This window comes from Plectrocnemia conspersa, unplaced genomic scaffold (genome assembly GCF_051122295.1).
Source record: "Plectrocnemia conspersa isolate PC_06_02 unplaced genomic scaffold, ASM5112229v1 ptg000012l, whole genome shotgun sequence".
Taxonomy (NCBI): domain Eukaryota; kingdom Metazoa; phylum Arthropoda; class Insecta; order Trichoptera; family Polycentropodidae; genus Plectrocnemia; species Plectrocnemia conspersa.
In genome coordinates this window covers 26,703,500-26,726,801 of record NW_028277176.1, presented here as the reverse complement: position 1 = coordinate 26,726,801, position 23,302 = coordinate 26,703,500, and the positions used below count along the sequence as shown (strand labels likewise).

At 32.9% G+C, this 23,302-nt stretch overlaps 1 protein-coding gene across 2 annotated transcripts in view; it reads left to right on the top strand.

The window, feature by feature from the left end:
• The window catches only part of LOC148228705 (ubiquitin-conjugating enzyme E2 R2), a 58,313-nt gene that overhangs the window by 21,713 nt on the left and 13,298 nt on the right, over window positions 1-23,302 (top strand). The window contains exon 1 of one of the 2 annotated variants that reach the window (XM_088199548.1): window positions 17,734-20,430. The exons of the other annotated variant lie outside the window; for it this stretch is intronic. Within the exon in view, the coding sequence (XP_088055674.1) occupies window positions 20,335-20,430 (96 nt within the window). The 5' untranslated portion in view covers window positions 17,734-20,334. Of the gene's footprint in view, window positions 1-17,733; window positions 20,431-23,302 lie in introns of those variants that run through there. 2 annotated transcript variants of the gene reach the window in all.

Genomic DNA, 23,302 nt, shown 5'->3' with positions numbered 1-23,302 from the left:
CGTTGTGAAACAATTCATTGTATTCAATGGAGCACTTTTTGTAGTTTCTGAGGAGTGGGTGTCGATTTAGGTGATAGAGTCGCGATTACGACCCTTGTTCTTAACTTACGGTCAAGATATCAGCGCTCGAAAACGCGTTGAAAAACATCATTTTCATAAGTTTTTTTATTGCAATGTGTCTGAAATATATAGAGATTATTTTTCGTCATGCTTTTTACGTTAACAAATTTGCTCCCATTCTCATTTCTTTCGCTCTCGTAATCTAAGATTCCACTCCATAATTAAATATCCTTATCAGATGAAATTTGATATATGTACATATAAAATTAGTCATCGTAGATTTTTACATATATGTATGTACATAAAAGCTCCTTACTTTCCTACTAGGGTATTTTATTTTATTTTTACTGTTTTATTACAAATATGACCATCATGACTTGACAAGTTTCCCCAATGCGTCATGATGGCCGTTATACAAATATTAATAAATATAAAATAAATGAGTACCATCCCATATATTTTTTCGTTAAGAAGCTAGATGGCTCGTGTAAGAGAAACGTTCTCAAGCTGACATCTTGGCCTCAACGGACAAGAATAAAGGACACGATCGCGAATGATGGCGCTTAGGCTTTTATCAGATCCGTTTTCACATGTAATAACTACAATCTTTCACCGGATCAGTTCCTTAAGTACAGCGTAAGTAATCGAGGTTTTCCGATTGGTCTGCTTGAGCTCGGTTTCTGAGCTTACGAATCAAAAATCTTGATAATATTGTTATAACATTTTTGATCATTTCTGGCAAGTATACAATAGCGTAGACATATAATATTGGATATGGATATATCGTTAGTCTATCAAATAAATTATGAGAAAATTTCAGTGATATTGATACATATTTTTTTTGTACTGTTGTGTGCTGAAATTCTGACGGTATGATTATAATTGGAAGACAGTGGTCCTAAACAAGTTCAGTGTTAAAAGTTCATACACTATTTTATTATTGCCTAGTTCATGATCATGCACAGTGCACATTTTCTCAATGTCTTGTTTATTTCTAGCAGTCTTAAACGAATGCCCTGGAGGTCAATCCGTATCAACATCGCGTATCAAAACACGCCGAATCAGCGCGAATCTTTTGTCTGCATTCGCATCTCCCCGTCCTCGATGGCGTATTGACCTCTGCTAAGTGACAAGATTCGACTCATTTCGCCCACGATTTTTGGCAAGGATTCCCTCGGATCGTTCGTCTTCTTCGCTCCAGGGTTTTGCCCCTGCGTACGTCGCCGCTTCCGACGTTTCTACGGTCAACGAGATCGATCTGCGTGTTTAGCTGTTTACTCGCAATCACTCTTCTCACATTGCGACCGCTTTTCGTCAACCATTGTGCATTGTTTTTTCCGGCTGTTTTCTCTTCTTGGTCGACGGTCGTTTTTACTCTCTCTTTCTCTCCGAGTGTGGAAAATGAAATTTATTTCGGAAGCGATAGAGCGCGGAGCGCAACGAAAGCAACGCACAACGAACGGTAACCACCGACGACCGTTATAAACTTGACAATCACTTTCTACGCGTTATATAGTCATATTATTTTCAATTTTACCGTAAGTCTAGTTTTCGGAGAGAAAAAATCCATCTATACCAGCAGCAGCACCAGCAGCTTCGGCTCTGACCCAGTTTGTCGGCACGGTCGGGCATTAACTGTTACATCCACATATTGATTAGATCTTACCGAGTGTGTCGCGGATTCAAAAACGTACTGAAATAGTCCAAATTTGACCCCGATGCTATTGTGAATCGATCCTCCCATGAACACGTTCTCTCTATTCTCTTCTTCATTCATTTTATATCGTTACAATGTGATTGTGCTGATGCTGGAAAAGTAGATTGTATTTATATGTATTGTAAAGGTGAAAAAAATAGTCCTTTCTTTGTCGTCATCTCGAAAGTTATTTACGTGAGATTTATATAACGAGTGACCTACTTGGTTGCGCCGTTGTCGTAACAGAGCTTCCCTAAAATTTACGGTAAAATGATTGACGCATGTGTGCGTCATCCGTAATTTAGAAAAATAACATAATTTAAAATAGTTTTTAATTATTTTTTTATATTATTTGATAGCAAATTTGGCCAGTCAGTAATCGTTTTTTTTTTAATATTTTGATTTCATTAAATGACATCTGTCCAAATTCAACTAGGGGCAATTTCCCCCATCTGTTCCCTCCCCAAATCACGTCCCTGTTTAGAATCCACGTCAAAAGCAATAAAATCTTGCTATCGCAGTGAAAACGCTCGGTTTTCTAGTGTTCATATTAAGACACTTTATAACAATATTACGACTTACAATAAGTGAAAATCGGATGAAAACATATCTAAACTGAATTTTGATCAATATGAGGGCTCAATAAATAATTTAAAAAAAATCCACGTCAAATGCAATAAAATCGTGCCGTCGTACTGGAAACGCTCGATTATTTAGCGTTCAAATTATGACTTACAATAAGTGAATGAAGCATATCTAAACCAAATTTTGACCAATCGGAAAGCGCAAAAATCAAATTATCTCTTCTCAGAAGTCAAAAATCCACGTCAAAAGCAATATATATTATAGATTTTTTATTACTATACCAGGGTCGTCATTTCAGTTTTTCAAATTTGGCCAGTCAGTAGTCGTTTTTTTTAATATTTCCATTTCATTAAGATTCATAGTATTTCATTAATTGAAATGCATTTTTCTGTCCAAATTCAAGGGAGGGTAAAGTCCCCACCCACCTCCCTCCCCCTTTCCCAAATGACGTAAAATTGAACGCGGGTGATTTTGAAAGTTTTGAACATATAATTATGCATGAGGCAATGATCCTGCCTGACACATCTAAATAAAAAAAATGTTTTTAAACTCCCATTGCTCATAGTTTATATTAAAAAGTCAGAATACATACATCGGACAGAATATAAGCGGACAGAATAAATATTAGAATTTATATTATTTGGTCTGAATTTATATTAAAAGGTTAGAATTTAAATTGGACTAGTCAGAACTGATATTAAATAGTAATAATTGTTTTGACAGATGGTCAGAATATTTTTTTCAGTCGTTACAGTTCATTGCTCAGTACATAATTATATTATATGATCAGCGTTGACAGATGGTCAGCATAATGGTCATTATCAAGGTGTTTTAGGGTCAACTTGCTTGATTGGTCTACATTGTCAGATGTCAACACAACAAGCCAAGCGTGCTCTCCGCTCTGTCGTTATTCCCACTTCGTTTGTCGCTCTAATTATATTTACGTCATGCATATATTTTAATAGATTTGTTGGGTTATTCATGGGGTGTTCAATATTCTGACCATCGCTTATCACACCTAATCTGCTAAACAGTTTTGCTGCGAGTGAAATATTTTATAAGATATTTCTTAAATAAATAATTTATTGCTTATTTATATTTATAAATGTTATAATATTTTTTAATTCACATGCTAATTATGACCATTCATTATTTTAATTCTGATCGTATGCTATTTTTATTCTAACCATTTGATATTTATTCTGATTTTTATTATAAGCCTAAAATTGATTTTAATTCTGACCATTTAATTTGTCGCCAAAAATAAATAAAGCTTATGTGACAGGATTGAGTAGTTTATGTCGCAATTTTACGAACTACCAATATGTGGACATTAGCAATCATCATGGACTTTAAATTTAAATTTCTGCCTTGTAATTGGCTGTTTGCTGGAAGGGATGCGCTGGTACGTGTAAGGACACAGGAGTATTGGTTTGTCTAGATTATTATCTTATCACACCTTTATTTTTTTAAGCATAAAAATATCTTCTGCAAACTGATAAAAACGATTTTATCACAGATTTGCTGTAAAATTAAATGTGGATTTTTTAATCAGATTAACGATTTGTTTTTTTATTTCATCTTCTACTTATAAACGTTTTTTTAGGTTTTTAATAGCTGCCATTTTGAAACACAATAGATCAGGTTCACTACAGACTTAACCAATATATTTATAAGAGCTATGTTTAGAACATATTGATATGATATCCCACAAAAATAATGTAAAAACTTTTTTTATAAAATTTTATTTCTATTTTAAGACACTTACTTTTTCTGTCACTTTAAAAAATATGACAGATCAGACTGGCTATGGATCGTATTTACTAAGGAGCTATTTACAAAATCTATTTTTAGATTAAGTTCATTATCGCGTCCTCGAAAAGCTATTTATATGACCAAAAAATGTATATTTTCTAAGAAATTACTTGTTTTAAATAAATATGGAATATATAATAACACACAAAATTCCTGTGATTGCTAATAATTAAACTGAATTAAAACTAATAATTTTAAAATAAAAAATATAATAAAGGTCGAACAACTTTTACCAGTCCATTTATTTATAAAAATCGCCGGATATTTTAGATTCACAAGTCCACAAACTTATTATCGATGTTCGCATGAGACATTTTTGTGTTTTAAAAACTAATTAAGATAACAATCTCAATAACCGTACTTTGAGCACAGTAAACCAATACTGTTCCTTCATCATAAATGAATATACTTATTAATCAATCAAGTACTTCGGTATTGAAATGTTAGCTGGAATAAAAGTACATTAGGTATATCTGTATTATAAATAACATCGATTGTATGATATAATTTAATATAATACATTAATTCGTATATTTTCTTATTTTTAATCTGATTCTCAGTAACTGATATTCTATTTCATTAGTGACATGTCACACCATTTGCGTGCCTTTGTGTCCATCGTCCCTGGATCTTGTCGCCTGGAAGCCTTCCCCCTGCAGAGGGTTAGGATCACATATCCACAACGCCTATAACCAATAAACGCACACCACGACAGCACCATACACGAGATCTTAATCTTCACACAACAAACAAGCTTATAATATGATACATATCTATAAATAATTCTCAATTAACGTTAAATTATATTCGTGGAACGTCTAATTTAACACGGCTCCAGGGATACGGCTAAATTTAAACTAGATAAGTGTCGATTTTGACGTAGTACATGAGAAAGTCGACCGGTCGAGTTTTCATATCTGCTTGCACTTGATATCACCTGTTCGTCTATACGTACATATGTATAGTAATATAATAGGGAGGAGGGTATCAGCTGCTTTCGAACCGGTATCTAATAAAATGATTTAGGGTCTTCGCTCGCTATAAACTTAGTCGATGCGAAAGCTTTGAGTGTGAGAGAGAGGGAGAAAGCGTATGCATATTGGATGGATATAAGTTAAACATCAAAGCGTATCTTTCTACGAGTATGTATCGAAAGCTTAAAAGCGGATAATAGTCGGTAAATGGTGGATTTGGTTGCAAAACGATAACGTTCGCCCACATGTTGCATGGCATAATGTACATAGGATAAATTATGACTTGGGCTGGGAAGCAATCGAGCATCCCGCATATCCACTCACAAGTTATTGCACACTACTTTGTTTTATCAATTTAGATGCCAGTTGATAGATGCGACTATGTAATATATTTAATGTGTATGTTTACATTTGGTTCCTATATATTAAAAACTGATTACATGTATCGTGACGCTCTGGCGTAATAGTCTATTATCTAATTGATATTACTTTTTAATTTTCCTGGTATTGAAAATGATACGAGTCGATATATTAATATCGTACATTTCATGATATGATGATATGAGGAGCATCTCTATACCATATTTGCGTTAACACAGTCAGTTCGAGAGCTATCCACTTCATAATCGTTGCTTCCGCTTCCGGACGCGCATAACTTAAAATTTAACATTCTCCGTTCAATTATTTACTCTGTAAATCGTATCGCTTTGTATGAACGGTGTATATACACGTAAACAAAGGAAATATATTTAATTATAATAATAAAAATAAAAATTAAATTTGCTCCGATTAATTTTCAAACCGTATTGCATTCTGTTGTTTCGGCCAATGAAAAATAAACATTCAAATATAAAACAAGATGGCCGACAGTAACGTGACAACAGTTTCAAATAATTATTATTTATAAACAAAATTTTGCTACGCGACAATAATTTTCATTAATTCGTTATGTGCGTTGTTCAATTTGACTGAATATAAATAATCGAATTGAAAATTAACTAGGTGTGTTATAACTATGAAAATTAAATATATACACAATGTGTTGAGGATTAGAAGAACACATTAATTAAATTAGATAAACAATCATAAAACAAACTTCGTGATGAAATCTTCAAATTTTGAATTACCGGCGACGGGCTCCGAGGCCGAAAAGTGAGTTTTTCTTTTTATAATACATGAACATTATCATTGATTCCGATTTAATGCAGAATACATTGATTAAATTAGATAAAAAATCATCAAACAATCTTCGTAATGAAATCTTCAAATTTTGAATTCCCAGCGACGGGCTCCGAGGCCGAAAAGTGAGTTTTTCCTTCTATATTACATAAACATTATCATTGCTTCCGATTTAATGCACATACACGTTAGATTTGACTGAACGTTTAAAACATACCTAGGTACGTTTTAAACATGAACATGTAAAATCGATCAAACCGTATAAATGCTAATAAAACATATTTTTTATCTATTGATATTTGGGGATACTATCTTTTACGGCGGTTGCGTGACAATGATTATTAAGCTGAAGATGCTTGGTTACAGCAAAATAAATTAAAACCATTATTGCAGCAAAAAAAATCACCTAGATCATTCCGTTCCGAGTGACGACTCACAATATACATATGTGTAGTTTCTTGGATGTTATCTAATAGACGCCATTTTACAATGATTATAAATATGTGATTTCATAGCTGGAATAATTGATAACCAAAATATCTAACAGAGGCTTATTTTTAATTCCGATGTGGCAAAATATGTACGTATACGTCATGGTTTTTCATAAATTTTTGTTCTGTGCCATCATTCCTCTTTAGGAATAGCCAAATTCAAACTTATGTAATATGTTCTTTATAAAAGAATAATACTTGCTGACAGTGACTTCAACATGAGAAGATTCACTCTTTGTTTATGTATACTAATTCTACGTTGTAGTCATATAGGTCATCAAATTGTTCCATCATTGCTTCTGAAAAATAATTAAAAACAATAAGACGATTCCGAGCTTCGTTTTCCAGAATAACATTTCATAGGGGTCTATCCTCAGTCTCTTTCTAGAATGTAAACCATATAGAAATATTGAGAAAACTCAACTCCAAACTTATTTTATTTATTGTGTACCTTTATATGCTCATCAATGATGAGTCATCAGCTATTGTGGTTAAGTTTCCGCTTACTCCTTTTTCAATATTATCTTCACAATATGGATAAGATAGCACGTGAATTGTGACATAGCGTTAATCTAATGACGTGACCGGGTCGCCGACCCGTTTCTTACATTATGCTCAGCACATCCCGTTCTTTCTGTACGCAACAAACACAAACCTGCCGACAGTCGTCGCGTAACTTTTTTTTCAGAACGTAGAGTACCGTTCGTTTCTTCGAGAGTTCGAAGACTTTATTCCGCGTGCGCGCGCACAAACACCACCACTGTACGCTACGCTACACCTACCAGCTCATGTCCAATTTTGACCTTAACAGCGCGTATCCGTTTTGTAGCAGCCAACTGCGTACAAAAGGATTCCGTGCGAGGAGGAGTATGTGCTTGTTTTTGTTGCGTCGCCCAGCTGGTCGGTTGGCTGGTCGTTCAGGTAGTCCACCTGTGAGAAAACCGGGGTCATCGCCTGGGTTCCCGGATGCTCTTTGATGGAGAACACCAAACCCACCACCGTGCAGAAGGGGGACTTTTTTCGGAGATTCTCGAGCGCACTGCCACGGTGCTGCTGGTGGCGGTGGTATCGATTTCGTAAACTTGGCGCAACCGGAGGTGTGTGTGTATGGCACAGCTTTCGGTTACGCCACAATTTTCACCTTGATAGATTTCAGCCGCTTGCGTCACTGCTCCACGGCGTCAAGTTTCATAATTTTCAAGTTTTCATCCGATTCAAATTGTATTTGTGTTTTGCGCAACTGTGGACGATTAATTGTTGAGCCACTTCGTTAGGCGTGTTGTGTGTAGCGGGATTGTTTAAAGCGCACAATGAAAGCTAATTGGAGGATTACTGACCGTAGGTACTGCTCGTTCGATTATCCTCGTTAGCATCGCTGCTATTTATAATGCATTTGAGATTAGCCCGTGGCCCAATTTGCTGTTTCAGTTTGTTTAATAGCTTAATTTGGATAAATATAACATCTTTTAGATCTACGGATATTTGGAATGTAGAGATTAAGGACTAATAGTTTCATTACTCTAATATTAACACCAGTTTACAAGACAAAGGTCTTTGAAATAACCCTGACAATTCCTTACTCCGTTTGAATTTGAGGTACCAGTGTTTTTAAAAACATGCTTTTACGCCTTTGAAAACATTTGTGAATATAATGTTTATCGGCCTTGTCTACTATGACTGAAATTCGCAGAAATCGTTCGTTGAACGAAATGAAATGTTGCAAAGGCTCACCTTTTATTATCGTTTAACGCTTATCTCAAAACAGAAGTGTGCGTCGCACTTCTTGTGAAGTTTGTGTAGCGTTTCTGTATTTGTTGTTATTTCTAGCTATTTAATTTACATGCAAATCAGCACAAAACAAACGCTGATACGTATCCGATTCCAAACATTATTTGCAATTGTTTATACAATATTTCAATAAATATACTATGTATTAAAATAATTCAAATTGTTCCATATTCTTTTCTGAATTAATTCAATTGCATCTGATTTTAATCCTGGTGATTTGAAAAAGCTGAAATAATCTCCTTGATAAAAAAATATGTACCATCACTGTGTTATGCATATTATATGTAATTCTAAAAGTAACGGTTGTGAAAGTAATTAATGATTAATTAAAATAATTGTTATTAACCAATAATTAGTTTTTATTTAAATAATATTACATGGGCAAATTAATTGATTTTTTGTACTAATTGGTTAAATTAATTAATATCGGTTTTTAACCGAGAAAAAAATTACGAATATATTCCAATATTCGAATAGTTGAAAATACGAATAATTGAGAACTGCGATGTTTCATCTACTCACATCTGCTGTCGTAAATATTTACTATTTAGAGCAGTAATCTACTTTACCATTTCAATACAGTTGACAGATTTTTAAACTAAAGCAAAGTCGAGTAACGCACATCTGGTTATATTATATTACATTTGTATAAGTAGGTTTTAAATCCATCTTCCAAAGCTACCCGAATCTCACGTTTCAAATTATTTGACAGTAAAAAGTATATAAATTTGATCTTTTCGAAAAAAATTCACGCGATTAAAATTTCGGTTCTTAACCCTTAATTAATTTATACGCAATTTGTTAGTATATACCTGGGAGTGAGTTAATTTTATGTATTTTCCATATTTATTTCTGTTGTTATTTATTTATCATTATTTTATATTGCATTTTTAGTAAATCATACAAAAAAAATCAGTGATTCTCAACGAATTGCCTTGTTTTATTTTACTACTTTTTTGTTTGAGTATTTAATAACACTTTTCAATTATTAAATTTCGTTATTTTATTTTATATATTTTTTATATATTATTCGCCCTTTGTGATTTTTTATTATAGTGTCAATTCAGAGGATCTCAATATTTATTATAAAATATTTTTTATTATGTTAATTTATTTATATTATTATTTACTATAAAAATCATTTAAAAAATATATAATTATTAATGGTATCTCAAAAATTGACGAATTTATGGTCGATTCTGAATCGGATGATTCAATGAAGGAAAAATACATTGATTTAATGATTGTTTAATTAGTTTTCCGTGTTATCACGACTATCACGATCCGCATACAAAGTGTTAAACAGAAAGAAGTGAATGTTATGTTGAGAATTATCCAGAATTTTACAAAATGACTGCGCGCGTTGGGTGCTAAAAAAACAGGTGCGACCGTCTATTTCTCGTTCTTAGGCGCACTAATTGCACTCATTTCCACAATTAATATAATATGAATTAAAGGGTGTTCTTCAGTCATTTTTAAATGTAAGTAAAAAAATACCATTTGTAGGTACTTAAATTTATATATAAAAAACTTTTGGTGGTGAAAAAATAGTACTTTTCGTTGATGTATAAAAATAAAATATGCTATACTTATTATATTTATTTTAACATACGGATGTTTGTATTTTAAACTGCGGTCCGTACCTCACCCGGCATTGCTCGGGTTTGAGATTTAACGCAAATAAACCTTTGATTAGTTCAGGAAAGCTATTCTTGTTATATCTACATATGTACAATTATATATTGAAAAGCCTCAGAAAGAGTAGACAAATATAACCGTACTCAACGTCGGAACGATTTATTTTTTCAAGCTTTGCAACTGTTTATATTAAGTTTGTGTATTAAACTGTAAATAATGAGGGAATCGAAATAAAATACGTTCAAATTAGAGTGGGGTGTTGTGGACTATTTTATCCTCGTGGTCCTAGAGCATAACTGAGCGTTGTCATTTAATCAATATCAGTGTGGCGATGTTTTAAGGAGGGCCCTAAAGAGCAGCTGTGCAAAAATGTGTTTACAGTCAGTTCTCGAATTACGACGGGGTTCCGTTCCACCACCTTGGTCGTAACTCGAAAAGGTCGTAAGTCGAAAATCATACAAAAATAATTAAAAACAGTGCATACATGCGAAATACAAAAACCACTTTTATTGCTGACTTCAAGTTGTTAACTAAATACTTTTTAGCAAATATCTACATAAATAATTTATTTATAAGAATTGATCTAGAGTATTTTTATCATCTGCACTACTGATATCCATTGTTAATTCTTGAGATTTTTCAGCGAGTGCAGTGATAGTGCTTGTTTTTCTTAAAAAACGTCCAGGTTTGTTTGTACAGTTTGTTGTTTCTTTTCACTATAAATTTCATAATAACACGCAAGTGCTTGCTGAATAAGGCCGTGTACCCTCGAAGATCTATCGATGTCTTTGTCCATATTTTCAATTTTTTTTATAGCATCATTGATTTGGCTAAAAGCTGCAGCCATGTCTTTTAACACAAATTTTTTTGGTGGTTCTTCGAGTTCATCTAATTCTTTTAGCTCCATTACATTTTTTTCTGCAACTCGTTGTTCCTCAATCTCAATCAAATCTTGGTTTGTGAGTTCCTCAACATCATTTTCCAAAAGATGAATTACATCTTCATTATCAACTTCCAGATTAAGTTGTTGAGCATATTTTACAGTAATATTTGCTATCTCATCTATTTCCCCTTCTTTATTAAAATACATATTGTCATTATATCTTTTTAAGAGTTTGTTCCATATGCCGTTCATACAATTCGTCGTTACTTTGGACCATCCTTTTGAGACATTGTTTATTGCATGAAATATGTTGTAATTTTTCCAAAATTCTCTCAATGTCTGATGTTTGTCTGTTCCTGCAATTGCTTGGGCAAAAGTGATTCTTAAATAATGGGCTTTGAAGTTAGCAATACCCCCTTGATCCATCGGCTGTAGAATGCTGGTGGTGTTTGGAGGTAAATAAACCACTTTTATATTTGGATGTGATTCCCCTAAGTGTGGAAGATGGCCTGGAGCATTGTCAAGAATCAATAAAATTTTAAAGGCTATGTCGTTTTCACCACAGTTCTTCTTTACTTCTGGAATGAAACAGTTATCAAACTAGTCTTGAAATTAAGTATATGACATAAAAAAAAAATTTTTTTACAACTTTTTTTTTCGTCGTAACTCCGAATGGTCCTAAGTCGAGGTGGTCGTAGCTCGAGAACTGCTTTGTATATACATGATTTAAAATATTATTAAAATGTCTATTAACAGTACTAAAACCTATTCGTTTATCAACATATACATTTGCAAATTTGAATGGGCTATAGGATCTAACAAGGAAATACCTAATAGATTTTTAATGTTTCACTACAATACATACATAATAGTACTAAAAACTATACATACTTTTGAGCTGACTATTATATTCGGAGTCTTAAGTGAATTTTGTAACTATTGGCATTCGACGGAATATCGATCCTAAGGTGTAGCTATATAAAAAAATGTACGTAGACAAATTATTCTAATGCTTTATAATAATGCAGTAGTACAAGAAAATTATATATGTATATTTGTAGGGGGTCATAGAATTTTTGTAATGTGTCACTTGAAAAATTCATCAATGGTGCTATAATTGCCGGTGATTCACACAATTTTCGCGTTAGTTTGCATCGCTGTGGTAAGTATTAATGTGACTAATGTTACCAAAGTATTGCCAATCTGTTAAATTGTGTATTTAAACATATACATATACTAGTTAACTGCCTGAATCATTTCACCGAAATTATATTGGACGATAATCTGACACATTAGGTTCGATTCCCGCGATATAATATATAATAAAACTAGTGAAATTGAATTAAAACATGCAATTCAACATAATACAATACCTACTAGTAGATTTTGATTGTTACCCAGCTGAAATATTTATAATATTAATATATAAAAAATATAATATGCATGTATTTAGATGGGTAGCGGAATACGAATTTTGTAATAATCTTATAGGGTCTAAAAGCAATATGTATATTATGTATGTATAGAGAGATGGTTTTATTTACTAATAATTTTATTCTTGTATATATCGATTATCGATTTACAGTTTTATACACGTGCATAATGTAATTAAATGATAAGCGTGCCTAAGTAATTATTATATTCAATTAAACATTCCTAATGGTTTCTTACAGTGTTAGTCTGTTTTTATTGTGCTCAATGCAGTCGTCGTAGTCTTTCAAGATCTTTGTTCCAAAATATAAACGGATACTCGTATTTTGATATTAACATAAAGTTTTCAAAACGTCGAAAGCCCACAAATCTGCCGAAAACTTGCCAGCTTTGTCGGATTCCGTTATTGGTTTTCCTCGCTGAAACCTCTGATTTATTAATCGCTCAGACCTACCAGACCCAAAGTCTCGCTCGCAAACCTCTACGTATAGCTATACCAACTGACCCTTGGTTGCCGGGTCCTGTGACAGGTAACCAACCGGTCTCCGTGTAGATTATATAGTAACTGTTCGGCCTAACCGACCGGTCTCTGCTTCTCATGAGAGCCTGATACATCGTCCTGCGTTATCGGCCCCCACCTTGTTTTCGAGTCCTTTTCTCTTTTTTGCCGCAAGGGTCCAAGGACCGCCAGCTTATCGGCTGCCATCATCTTTCTCCGCCAAACTGACATATTTTAAACCTCATTTTTGTAGCGCTTGTGTATTTTCCACACTAGTGTTTTATTCATTGATTATTCTAAGAAAAAATAGCGGTTATAAATTACTGATTAAAAACGTCGTAATTGTTTCGTAAAAATGCGATATGTGTGCGCTGTTTCTCATTTATTGTATTGTTATGTAAACAGGAAATTATATCTTTCGTGATACAATAATTGCAAATGCTTGTAATCGAATAAAGAGTTAACTGAGGCAATAAAGTTGCGGTGAAGTTCATTATATGAATACACAATAGAAATCCTAAGATTCAAAATGTTGAATTTAATTAATCACTATTTAATTGATGTATGTGACTGAAGTGTGCAAAAGCACACTTTACAATAATGAATAGACTATGCAAAATGTCTCACTGAAAGGCTTTGTTATACATATGTATATAATATGTTTTTGTGAATGGTGAAATATGCAGTTTTATTGCACTATTATATAACAGGCGGTCGTAATCAAATCCTCAGAGTAAAACTTGTGAGTCTCTCTGGTCTTTGATTTCTACTGGTCAAATGATTCAAGTGTCCTTTATACGTTTATTATTTGTAGCTTAGATAAATGTGGAAAAACGTTGAACCCCGAATATTTATTATGAGTGTCCCGAGTGGCTCTTTATAAGTGAAACCATTGTGATCGCTTCCTGAATATCTCGAAATTAACTTTATGTCAGTTTAAGCATATTTAAGCACATAAATCATTATCATTGTGCATCTTACGCAATTATCTACACTAGTATCGTACCCGTTTAAAAAATTAACATAAAGTATAATTTATTTGGAATACGTAATTAAATTTAATAAATATTAATCTAATCTTAAATACTTATGGAGTGTATGAAGAAGTTGTAATTAATATAAAAAAAGTACAGAATATAAAATTTGTAGTATGTATCTCTCACTTTCTATCTTCATAGGTTATTTTATTTATTTATTTACTACAAATCTGATTATGATGACTTGACAGGTTTTCCCCCAATGCGTCATGGTGTCCATTATATAAACAAGTTTAATTTTATTATTTCACATACATATACAATATATCAACTCAAACATAAGTATCCACATTATATAACAGGAGTCAAAATTGCTGTTTATGTTATATTTTAATGATGTAATTATTAATATAAAAATGTAAAATACATCTGTTTGTTTAAAAAGTTGTTGATAATTTTAATAATAAATTAAGTATTAGATAAATATGGTTAAAAAATAATGTACTTAAATTAAATGATAATAAAACTAAATTTATGTTAGATAATAATATAAAACTATTTATAGATAACTCTGTTATTTAAATAGTTGATAATATAAAATATTTAGGAGAAATATAGATAAAAATATTTAAGGAACATTGTAATTAGATAATAAAAAAATAGGATGAGAAATATGTAAAGTATAAACAAAATATTATATTGCCCCACTTAATTATTGTACAAGAATATTATATATGCTTAATAATTAAATATATATAATTAGTTCCCTTAAATATATATAAAAAAACGATTATTGTGCACACCGAAAATAAATAAGCACCATCCCACATAAATATTTCCAGCTCCTCATAGCTACCATCAAAACCATCCTTGTAATTGGCAAGCTTGCTAAGAAGCGGGATGGTTCTTGCAAGAGGAGCGTTCTCAAGCGCTCACGTTCTGGCCGCGATAGTGAAGAATAAGGGATGCGATCGCGACTCTCCACTCTAAAGCTCGCAACGATACTAGCCGATTGTTGACTTATATAGTATTCAAGTGCTCCTAGATACGACCCGATGAGATATCTGAGAAATTTATTTGCCTTCTCTGGGATTGCAGACAAGCCATATCTGAGGACGCTACACGCTGTCGTATCGTATTGAACGAAATTCCATATATTAAAACACTAAGCTGGGTATTTTATTATATTAAAAAAATAAGCGCTCGTAGAAAGGGAGTCTGTCTGTAAAGCAATATGTTAGTTACTTCTTGGCATGATGGCATTGATCTTTTTTCGTTGTCTAATGTAAATAAACTTTCATTTGTAAACGCCAACGCCAATTTTGTTGCTGCTTTTCTAATACAGTAATTTTATAATAAAACAAACGAGAAAGCTTCTTTGCGGATTGTATTTTTAGCAACCAAATTTTCACTCGGTCTACATCGTGCAAGCTTTTGAATTCATCTTTATCTTTTTACGCTCATGTCTCCGTTAAATTGTGAAAAGTATAGCTCTCGAAGTTCAGATACATACACCTCACAATTTACTGTTTTATCCTCGGATGTTTTTTACGCAACGGCGGGTTGTAGATCCCCGGAGCTTTTTCTAGTTAAATAAAAGTCCAGAGAGAGAGAGGTAATAAAGATCAGAAAAAAGTATTAAAGTATTAAAAAAATCGGTGCGAAAAAGCTCCCGTCGGCTAAGTCCTACTTGGTGGTTGGTAGGTAGTGTCGGTCGTGTTGGTTCGTGTGCGTGCTTGCGAGAGAGCTTTTTCGGGCGAGACTTTTCGAAAGCTCAGCTCTGCTTGCGTCGCTTTTTTTCTCGCTTTCCACCCACAAAGCTCAACAGGCTAAAAGTGAGGTGTAGCAGGAGCGCAGAGAAGCGACGAGGTGGCTTTTACCAAATCGCATCCACTCCCTTACGCACACGCGCTATTGATTGTTTCTCTTCTCTCGGCCGACCTCCATCCTCCGCCAGTCGGCTCGACCAGTCGAAAGCCTGGCGGGTGACACGAGTGCTAAACCTTTTGGTCGCGAACCGATTAAAAACATTTGCGTTCTGCGTTAAAATTATATACCAATAAAACTACCATTATAGAATCTAAATTATGAGATACAATATGAAATGTGATATAAACACAAACACTTTTCAATAATGACACTGCTCCCTTAAAATTAGTCCCCGCCATATACATACATATATATTTGTGAAATGCAATATTTGGATTTAGTATAGTTATAAAAACTTTGAAGTGCTTTTGCGTGCGAAATGATTAGACCGTTGTTTCAATCTTACTTGTCTTACGCGTTCGGGTAATTCTCTGTAGTCAGAATGAAATTTATTTACGATGATGTATCTTAAGACATGTCACATTATATCGCATCATTAATCTTCGAACTAAATATTGATTAATGTTGTCTTTTGCGAGATATATTATTGGGCGTGGGATAAGTTGAATGTAGTCACGAAATTTATGCGATTCAGGAGTCAAAAGATGACTGAAACAAAAGTGAATTTCTTTATGAAACAACTTTGATTTCTTTTCTCTTGGAATCGACGCATAACATCGGAGGGCAATCGCTTGAAATATAAATATAGAAAATAAACACCAGAGTTTATTCTTCTTCGGCGTCTTTGTGCTGTTTGCTTATCTTCTCGTTTATTTCGAATTAATAAGATAAACACTGCCTTGTCGAGCGCTGCCAAATCTGCAATGTTCATTTTTTGTGCGCTTTTTTACTGCGTGTTCAGGGCTCTATTTTATTACTTAGATTTGACATTATTATTGATGAATCTATTAAAAAAACAGTTATAAAGCCTCTCTATTTAATATTTGTGTAATAGTATTAGTAAATTAAAATATATTATAGATAATTTGCTTAGCTAAAAATATTCTGAAAACAATAAGATTGAGGTTATTTTAAACGGAGACATTCCAAGTTTCGGTGAACCATTTATTGGCAACGATTAATTAATAGTTAGTTAATTAAGTTTGTTACTTAACATCTTTATCGTTATAAGCTTAAAAGTAAATACTTACAAGGGCTGTAACTAGATATAAAATATAGCTAAAGAAAGTTTCCTTATGTTTTTGTATTTTTTTATGTTACTAGAGTACGCTCGGGATAAGGATGCCGGTTTGTTATTGTGTGCGTGTACATGTATATGAGAGGGAGAAGCGATGTAGCGTGTACTTCGTTGTCTCGCTTTCTCTTTTAAGGACAGTCGCTGATTCGTCAACGCTGGTATTCGTCATTAAAGTGCAGTGTGGCACAGAAGTTCGATCTTCTTTAGTGATTTATTTTAAATAATTTTGTGTTGGTATTGGTTTAAAACCCAGATATGCCCACTGTCCCATGGGTAGGTCACTAAACTCGTGCAACTGTTTTTTATTTATAAATGAAATTTTAATAGAACAAAATTTCTTAGGCATATTTGGGTTAATTGATATCAAGGCTTCAAATATACACTAAGTTATTCGTTCTCTTACCCATGGATTAAAATATTTTAATTATTTTTCCATTAATCCGTACGTTGTTGGTTTTTTTACAGTATTCTCTGTAAGGCTTAAAAAAGTTATTATTCTTATCGTTGCGCCAATGATAATTTTTTAATTTATTCAATGGATTCTAATGATTTAATAGAGTCATCGAGCCATTAAACAATCTGCGAATAATTTCTTTTCCCATTTTATATCTTTTTGCTTTTGAAGAATAGCTAAAGACTTCATTATTTTTTTGACTAGTGAAAGATTTTGAATTTTGCAAATATTTAATTAATGACATCAATGTCTGGTTTCTTCGATTAAATAATATATTTTTAATTGTCCGTTGAAACTTCCAACTTAGCTCAGATGTATGTATGTTAAATAAACATATATTTTCTTTTAAAATAAAAAAAATTAAATGTTCTGAGCGAAATTGTTTTGAGCCACACAGTTCACGCACACAATAACAAACCGGAATCCTTATCCCGAGCGTACTCTACATTTTTAATAAATTATGAGCAATTTTAAAATATATATCTTATATTTTAATAATATGCTTTATTTTACTGAAATCAATACATATTATTATCCATTATTATTCGTTAAAGATTTTTTGGCGTTTCGAATACAAGCGTCATACCATTATCACGGTCAGCTCAAAATCGTTTGTCGCGTTGCGGCGTATGCTCCCCCGCCCCCAACGCTCGCGCGCCCCTGACTACGCACCTCTGGCCCCTCACGCAACGACGGCCGCCGCTGCATCTGGCCATCGCGTGAGATGTATCCTCGCCATCTCCTCGCCGTTCGTGTGCTCCTGATAGCCGTGCCCATTGTCGCATCCCTTCTCCCGTTTCGGCCGCTGAAAAAGGGATCAGCGACAGGACTCTTCTCTCGCCGAGTCCTTTGCGTGCGCGTGTCCTTTCAACGTCGGCCCCCTCCTGGCTCCTTCTGTCCGCCTGCTCTTAATGCGCACGCCTAATTTTTAATTTTACACCTCCTGCGGCCGACGGCAGATTTTGCCTGTGTGCGTGCCAACCAGTGTGTGTGTGCTTTGTTGCTTTCGTCGTTCAAGAGCGGGTGCATCATCCGCTGCAGTCGGTCCGTTGCACTCGATCGCAGCGGCTGACTCACCTTGGTGCAAATGAGGATTTTTAATTAAATTCGAGGTTTTTGCAGATTGTTTGCTATTCGAATAGTCTTATGAATTCTAGAACTTAATTTAATTCGAATGATTATTTTTCGAATAAGCAATTAGTAGATTAATATTTTAGAACTTTAGAATAATGTTCGACTGACAGTATCTGAAGCATTTCACTAGATGCAAATAATACGAATGTCGAAAAAAACGCATATGGCTCTCAGGAAATTCTAAAAGGATGAATAAAAGTACTATATGTATAAAATAATATGCAATTATTCTCCTTGAAAGCTCCAATATTATTTTTAACATATTACAGTCCGTTCACGCGTTTTCGCGTGATAACGAAAATTCGTCAATAATGTAATTAAACTTATAAAAACATCGTTCGAAAGTAATAAATATTTATACTTTTATCAAATGTCACGTATATATATATATAGTATTTAAAATCCGCGAGAAAGTGGATCGTAATGGTATATGCATATTACTGTCACATTAGTATTTGACTAACAAGTCGCTTAGAATCAATGGTGTTCTGAGAACATTTAGATGTGCCAGTTAGGATAGTTGATTCAATCATATCAACTCAATCACAAGTTTTCTGGCACAGTTTTGGTTGATCCAATTTTTTTTCCTGGCCGTGGTAACCCACTTGATGTCATTGAAATTAATAAATTATCTCGATAACCGGTAGCTTATTCTTCTTCCATTATCTTGTCAATTGAGTAAGATAAACGTGCTACAACTGGAATTTTTACATTCGAATTGATTGTCGCAATTATCGGTCAAGTGTCAAGCCATTTTTGTTTACATTATTTTTATATTGTTTTTTACCACCGCTTGTATACAATTTTTAAACTACCACAAAACCATTCATCAAAAATGCTCACTGTTAAATAATAGTTTCACTTAGTCGGAATATATTGATCATGAACATTTAAAAATACTTGTTATTCTTTACAATTAGATAAGAAAACGAACGTTGTAACTCTTTAAATTTTATTGCTTTTTGTTCGATACTATCGCACAAGACATGATACATGCCAGAATAAATGAGAAATTCAATTTAAATTAATTGATAATTCGATAAGTGTATTGTGGAATATTTTGGAGAATATGTGTAGCGATTATGCTATGTCAATGATAGGACACTTCAAAAATAAATAATTTGTCACACGCAATGTCACTGTCAAATAATGTTTTTACAGGTTGAAAAAGGTTGTTTCATTTGTGAGTTTTATTAGGACATTTTTTAAATATAGTTTGATCCTCAATGGACCTTTATAATCATTTTTATTCTTACTAAAAATAACGAACCAATATTATTTTCAATCCAAGGGCTCTTATCGGCCATAATCCCACTTATAAGCCACAATCGTACTTTTGAGATAAGCGGCATATCAAAGTGGTTCAAATATCTTTCCTTTGATGGACCATCATAAAAGTTTAAACGGTCGATTTTTCTCAATCTAGTAATTCTGGCCGATAAAGACTTTTGATACTCGCGATGAATACTAAAAAGCATAATCCAATTAATTTTGTATAGCGAAAGTTAAATTTGATTCAACGTTGATACCTAATATCATACCTACCTACCTACCTTTCCTTCTCGGTCCGTTCCATATATGGTAGGGATGCGGTAGGCTCGTGTATCAGGATCTCAGCACAGCAGCGGTGGACTCGAGACGCAGGCAGTCCGCGAAGGGACCGATGCTTGGGTCCCTTCGTCGTTCGACCTCCCGCGAGAGGGGACCGCGTGCAGGGTCGACAGCCACCACCACCATCACACGCACTCTACGTTGTCAGGTGTTACCAGTCTTTTCCTCTACGAAAGCATACTCTCGAAACATTAATTTATCGACCTCTGAATGAAACACTACTATTAATTTATTAAATATTGCTTCTAATCTATACACAACATAAATTATTAAAATGCTTAATGTTATAACGAAGAGTAAATAAATCAATGTTGTGAACTCTGATAATACATGATATATAAAGTGTAAAACAGAATACTGATTACAGTTGAATAATTTTGAATTTGGATAGAATTAAATCATTCGTATTTCATGTAATATAAAAGTAATTGCGCGCGTGGTGTCAATAATATTTAAAACCTCTCTGCTGAAAATTTATATGCGCTTGACAAACAATTTATTTGATATTTAAATCAATAGAATATATAATATGTTTGGTGTGACAATACTTCTAAATGTTTTACACAAAATTTGGTTAGTAGTATTATTAATAATATTTGACAAATTTGACATTTATTTACGCAGCTCAAATAATTATACATCTATATGTAAATTTAATATTTATTACATTTGCACGATCTTTTTACAAACTTAACCGTTTATATGCCAAAGTAACTTTATGTCACGTCAATACGTCATTTCATTGCCACCTATTTTTAGAATTAAAAAAATACATGTCAAAGACTTAAGACCTAAAATGAGTCTGGGTGCCGTTTCCGATCATTTGAACACCATTTGCCGCATACGTGTCACAACAAACCATTATTTAATTAATGTTGCTTTAGAAAACTAACATTGTTATACAAAGTAAAAAATACAATTGCTTCATTCAAATATTCTTTGATCTAACTATTAATTGTTATTAAAAATTACGTTTCATATATTACAAAGGCGTTAGTGTATATTGGCACTAATGTCGATGTTAAAATGAAACATTAATTTTAGCTATTTAAAAAAAGGTGGTAATATTTCATAGCGTAAGTGTAAGTTTTTGTGAGAAATTTGGCAATATAGTCGCGACGCAACTGAACCCCGTACGTGGCTTATGCCATTATAACGGTTAAGTTGCATTATTTTTAGCCCTCGAAAACGCGTAAATGGACTGACCAGAAATTACTGAATAGCCTACTTCGTAACGTTTCAGACTAGTATCTCTGAGGTTGCGGGTTCGAGTCCCGGCAGCGGCACTCGAATTTTTGTTTATAAAAAAATGCGCTATTATTTAAAAACCTGCTTCAGCTGTAGTGACATCTATTGGATATGAATTATATTACACATAATAATTTATAATTATTAATACAGATGTCACCGATTGTTAATACTTGTTACAGCAGTTTTAATAATAACACGACGAGCATATAACAAGATTTTACTGATTTCGCAATGGGCATATTTAAAAAAAAATTCTTGTACAGAAAATAGCACTATAATTTATTTTATACTTTCCTTTAACCTAATAAAAATATATTTACCTGGCTATTTTTAGAGCTTTTAATGCTTCTACATCTATTATTTCTGATACTTTTTTTAGTAAAATAATGCATGAAAATTTTAATTCAAAACAGTTTTAACTTCCTCATGCATTTTTGCTTATTGGCTTTTATTATATCTAAAAATCGAAATTATAACAAAAAGTGTATATGCGGAATTCTAATAGCTTTTTGGCAGCAAATTAAATGGTCAGAATAAAAATTGAATCTGTCAGAATTTTTTTAACGGCCTATTCATGATTCTATTTTTCAGGGTCAAAATAAATATCAAATGGCTAAAATAAAAATAGCATACGGTCACAATGAAAATAATGAATTGTCATAATTATATTATTCAGTGTCATAATAAATACCAGTTGGTTAGAATAATAATAGCATAAGGTCAGAATAAAAATATAGGACTATCAGAATCAAAATATTAAAAAAATAGTACAACATTTATAAATATTAATGGGCAATAAATTATTTATTATATAAAATATCTCGTTCCACCAAAACTGTTGGACAGGTTAGGTGAGCGAGCGGTCAGAACATTAAACACCCCATTAATAACTCTCAACAAATCTATTTAACTATATGCATGACGTAAAGATATTCAGGCCGACGAATGAAGCGGGAATAACGATAGGACGGCGGCGGAGAGCACGCTTGGCTTGTTGTGTTTACATCTGACAATTTTGCGAGCCCTAAAACGTCTTAATAATGACCATGTGTTATTTTTTTTAATATCTGCTATTTATTTATATTTTAAATTTTGTATTATTTGCAAGTAATTCATAACGTTACTTTTTTAAACAAATAAGTTGTGAATTAAAAAAATATGTTTTATTTATTTACACAAAATAATATTTTGTATAAGCATTTAGGGTTGAAATCAGTTCGCTTTTAATGCTTTAAAAACATTGTGACATTTTTAAAGCTTTTTTTCTCGAAATAAGTATTTATTGAGTTCGCCCTTAATATCCGTAACGCTTCATATCATATAAACACTGGCTATTCTTTATAAATACTGACCAATGAACTGTAATAAATACTGACTGAGAAAAAATGATTCTGACATTAATCTAAATATAAATTCTGACCACAACCGTATTAAAATTCTGCCCATTTATAATAGAAACATTTACAAGAAAAACTCTTAAGATGATGATGCTACATTTTGAGTTTTATAAAGAAATACAATTAACAGGTTGAACTAAACTGTTCTCCACTAATTTAAACTAACTTATAATCAAAAATTTAAAGAGCTCTATTTCAACACTGCAATTGTATTATTTTTAGCACATTTATAATTGTTGAATAAAGTAAAATTCTGACTCAATCAATCGACTTTTCATCTCCTCTCCCTCTAAATAAACTGCATATGCCCTTGTTATTTATTTTACATATATTCCTTATAATCATATCTTATTAGGTGCATTAAAATACGAT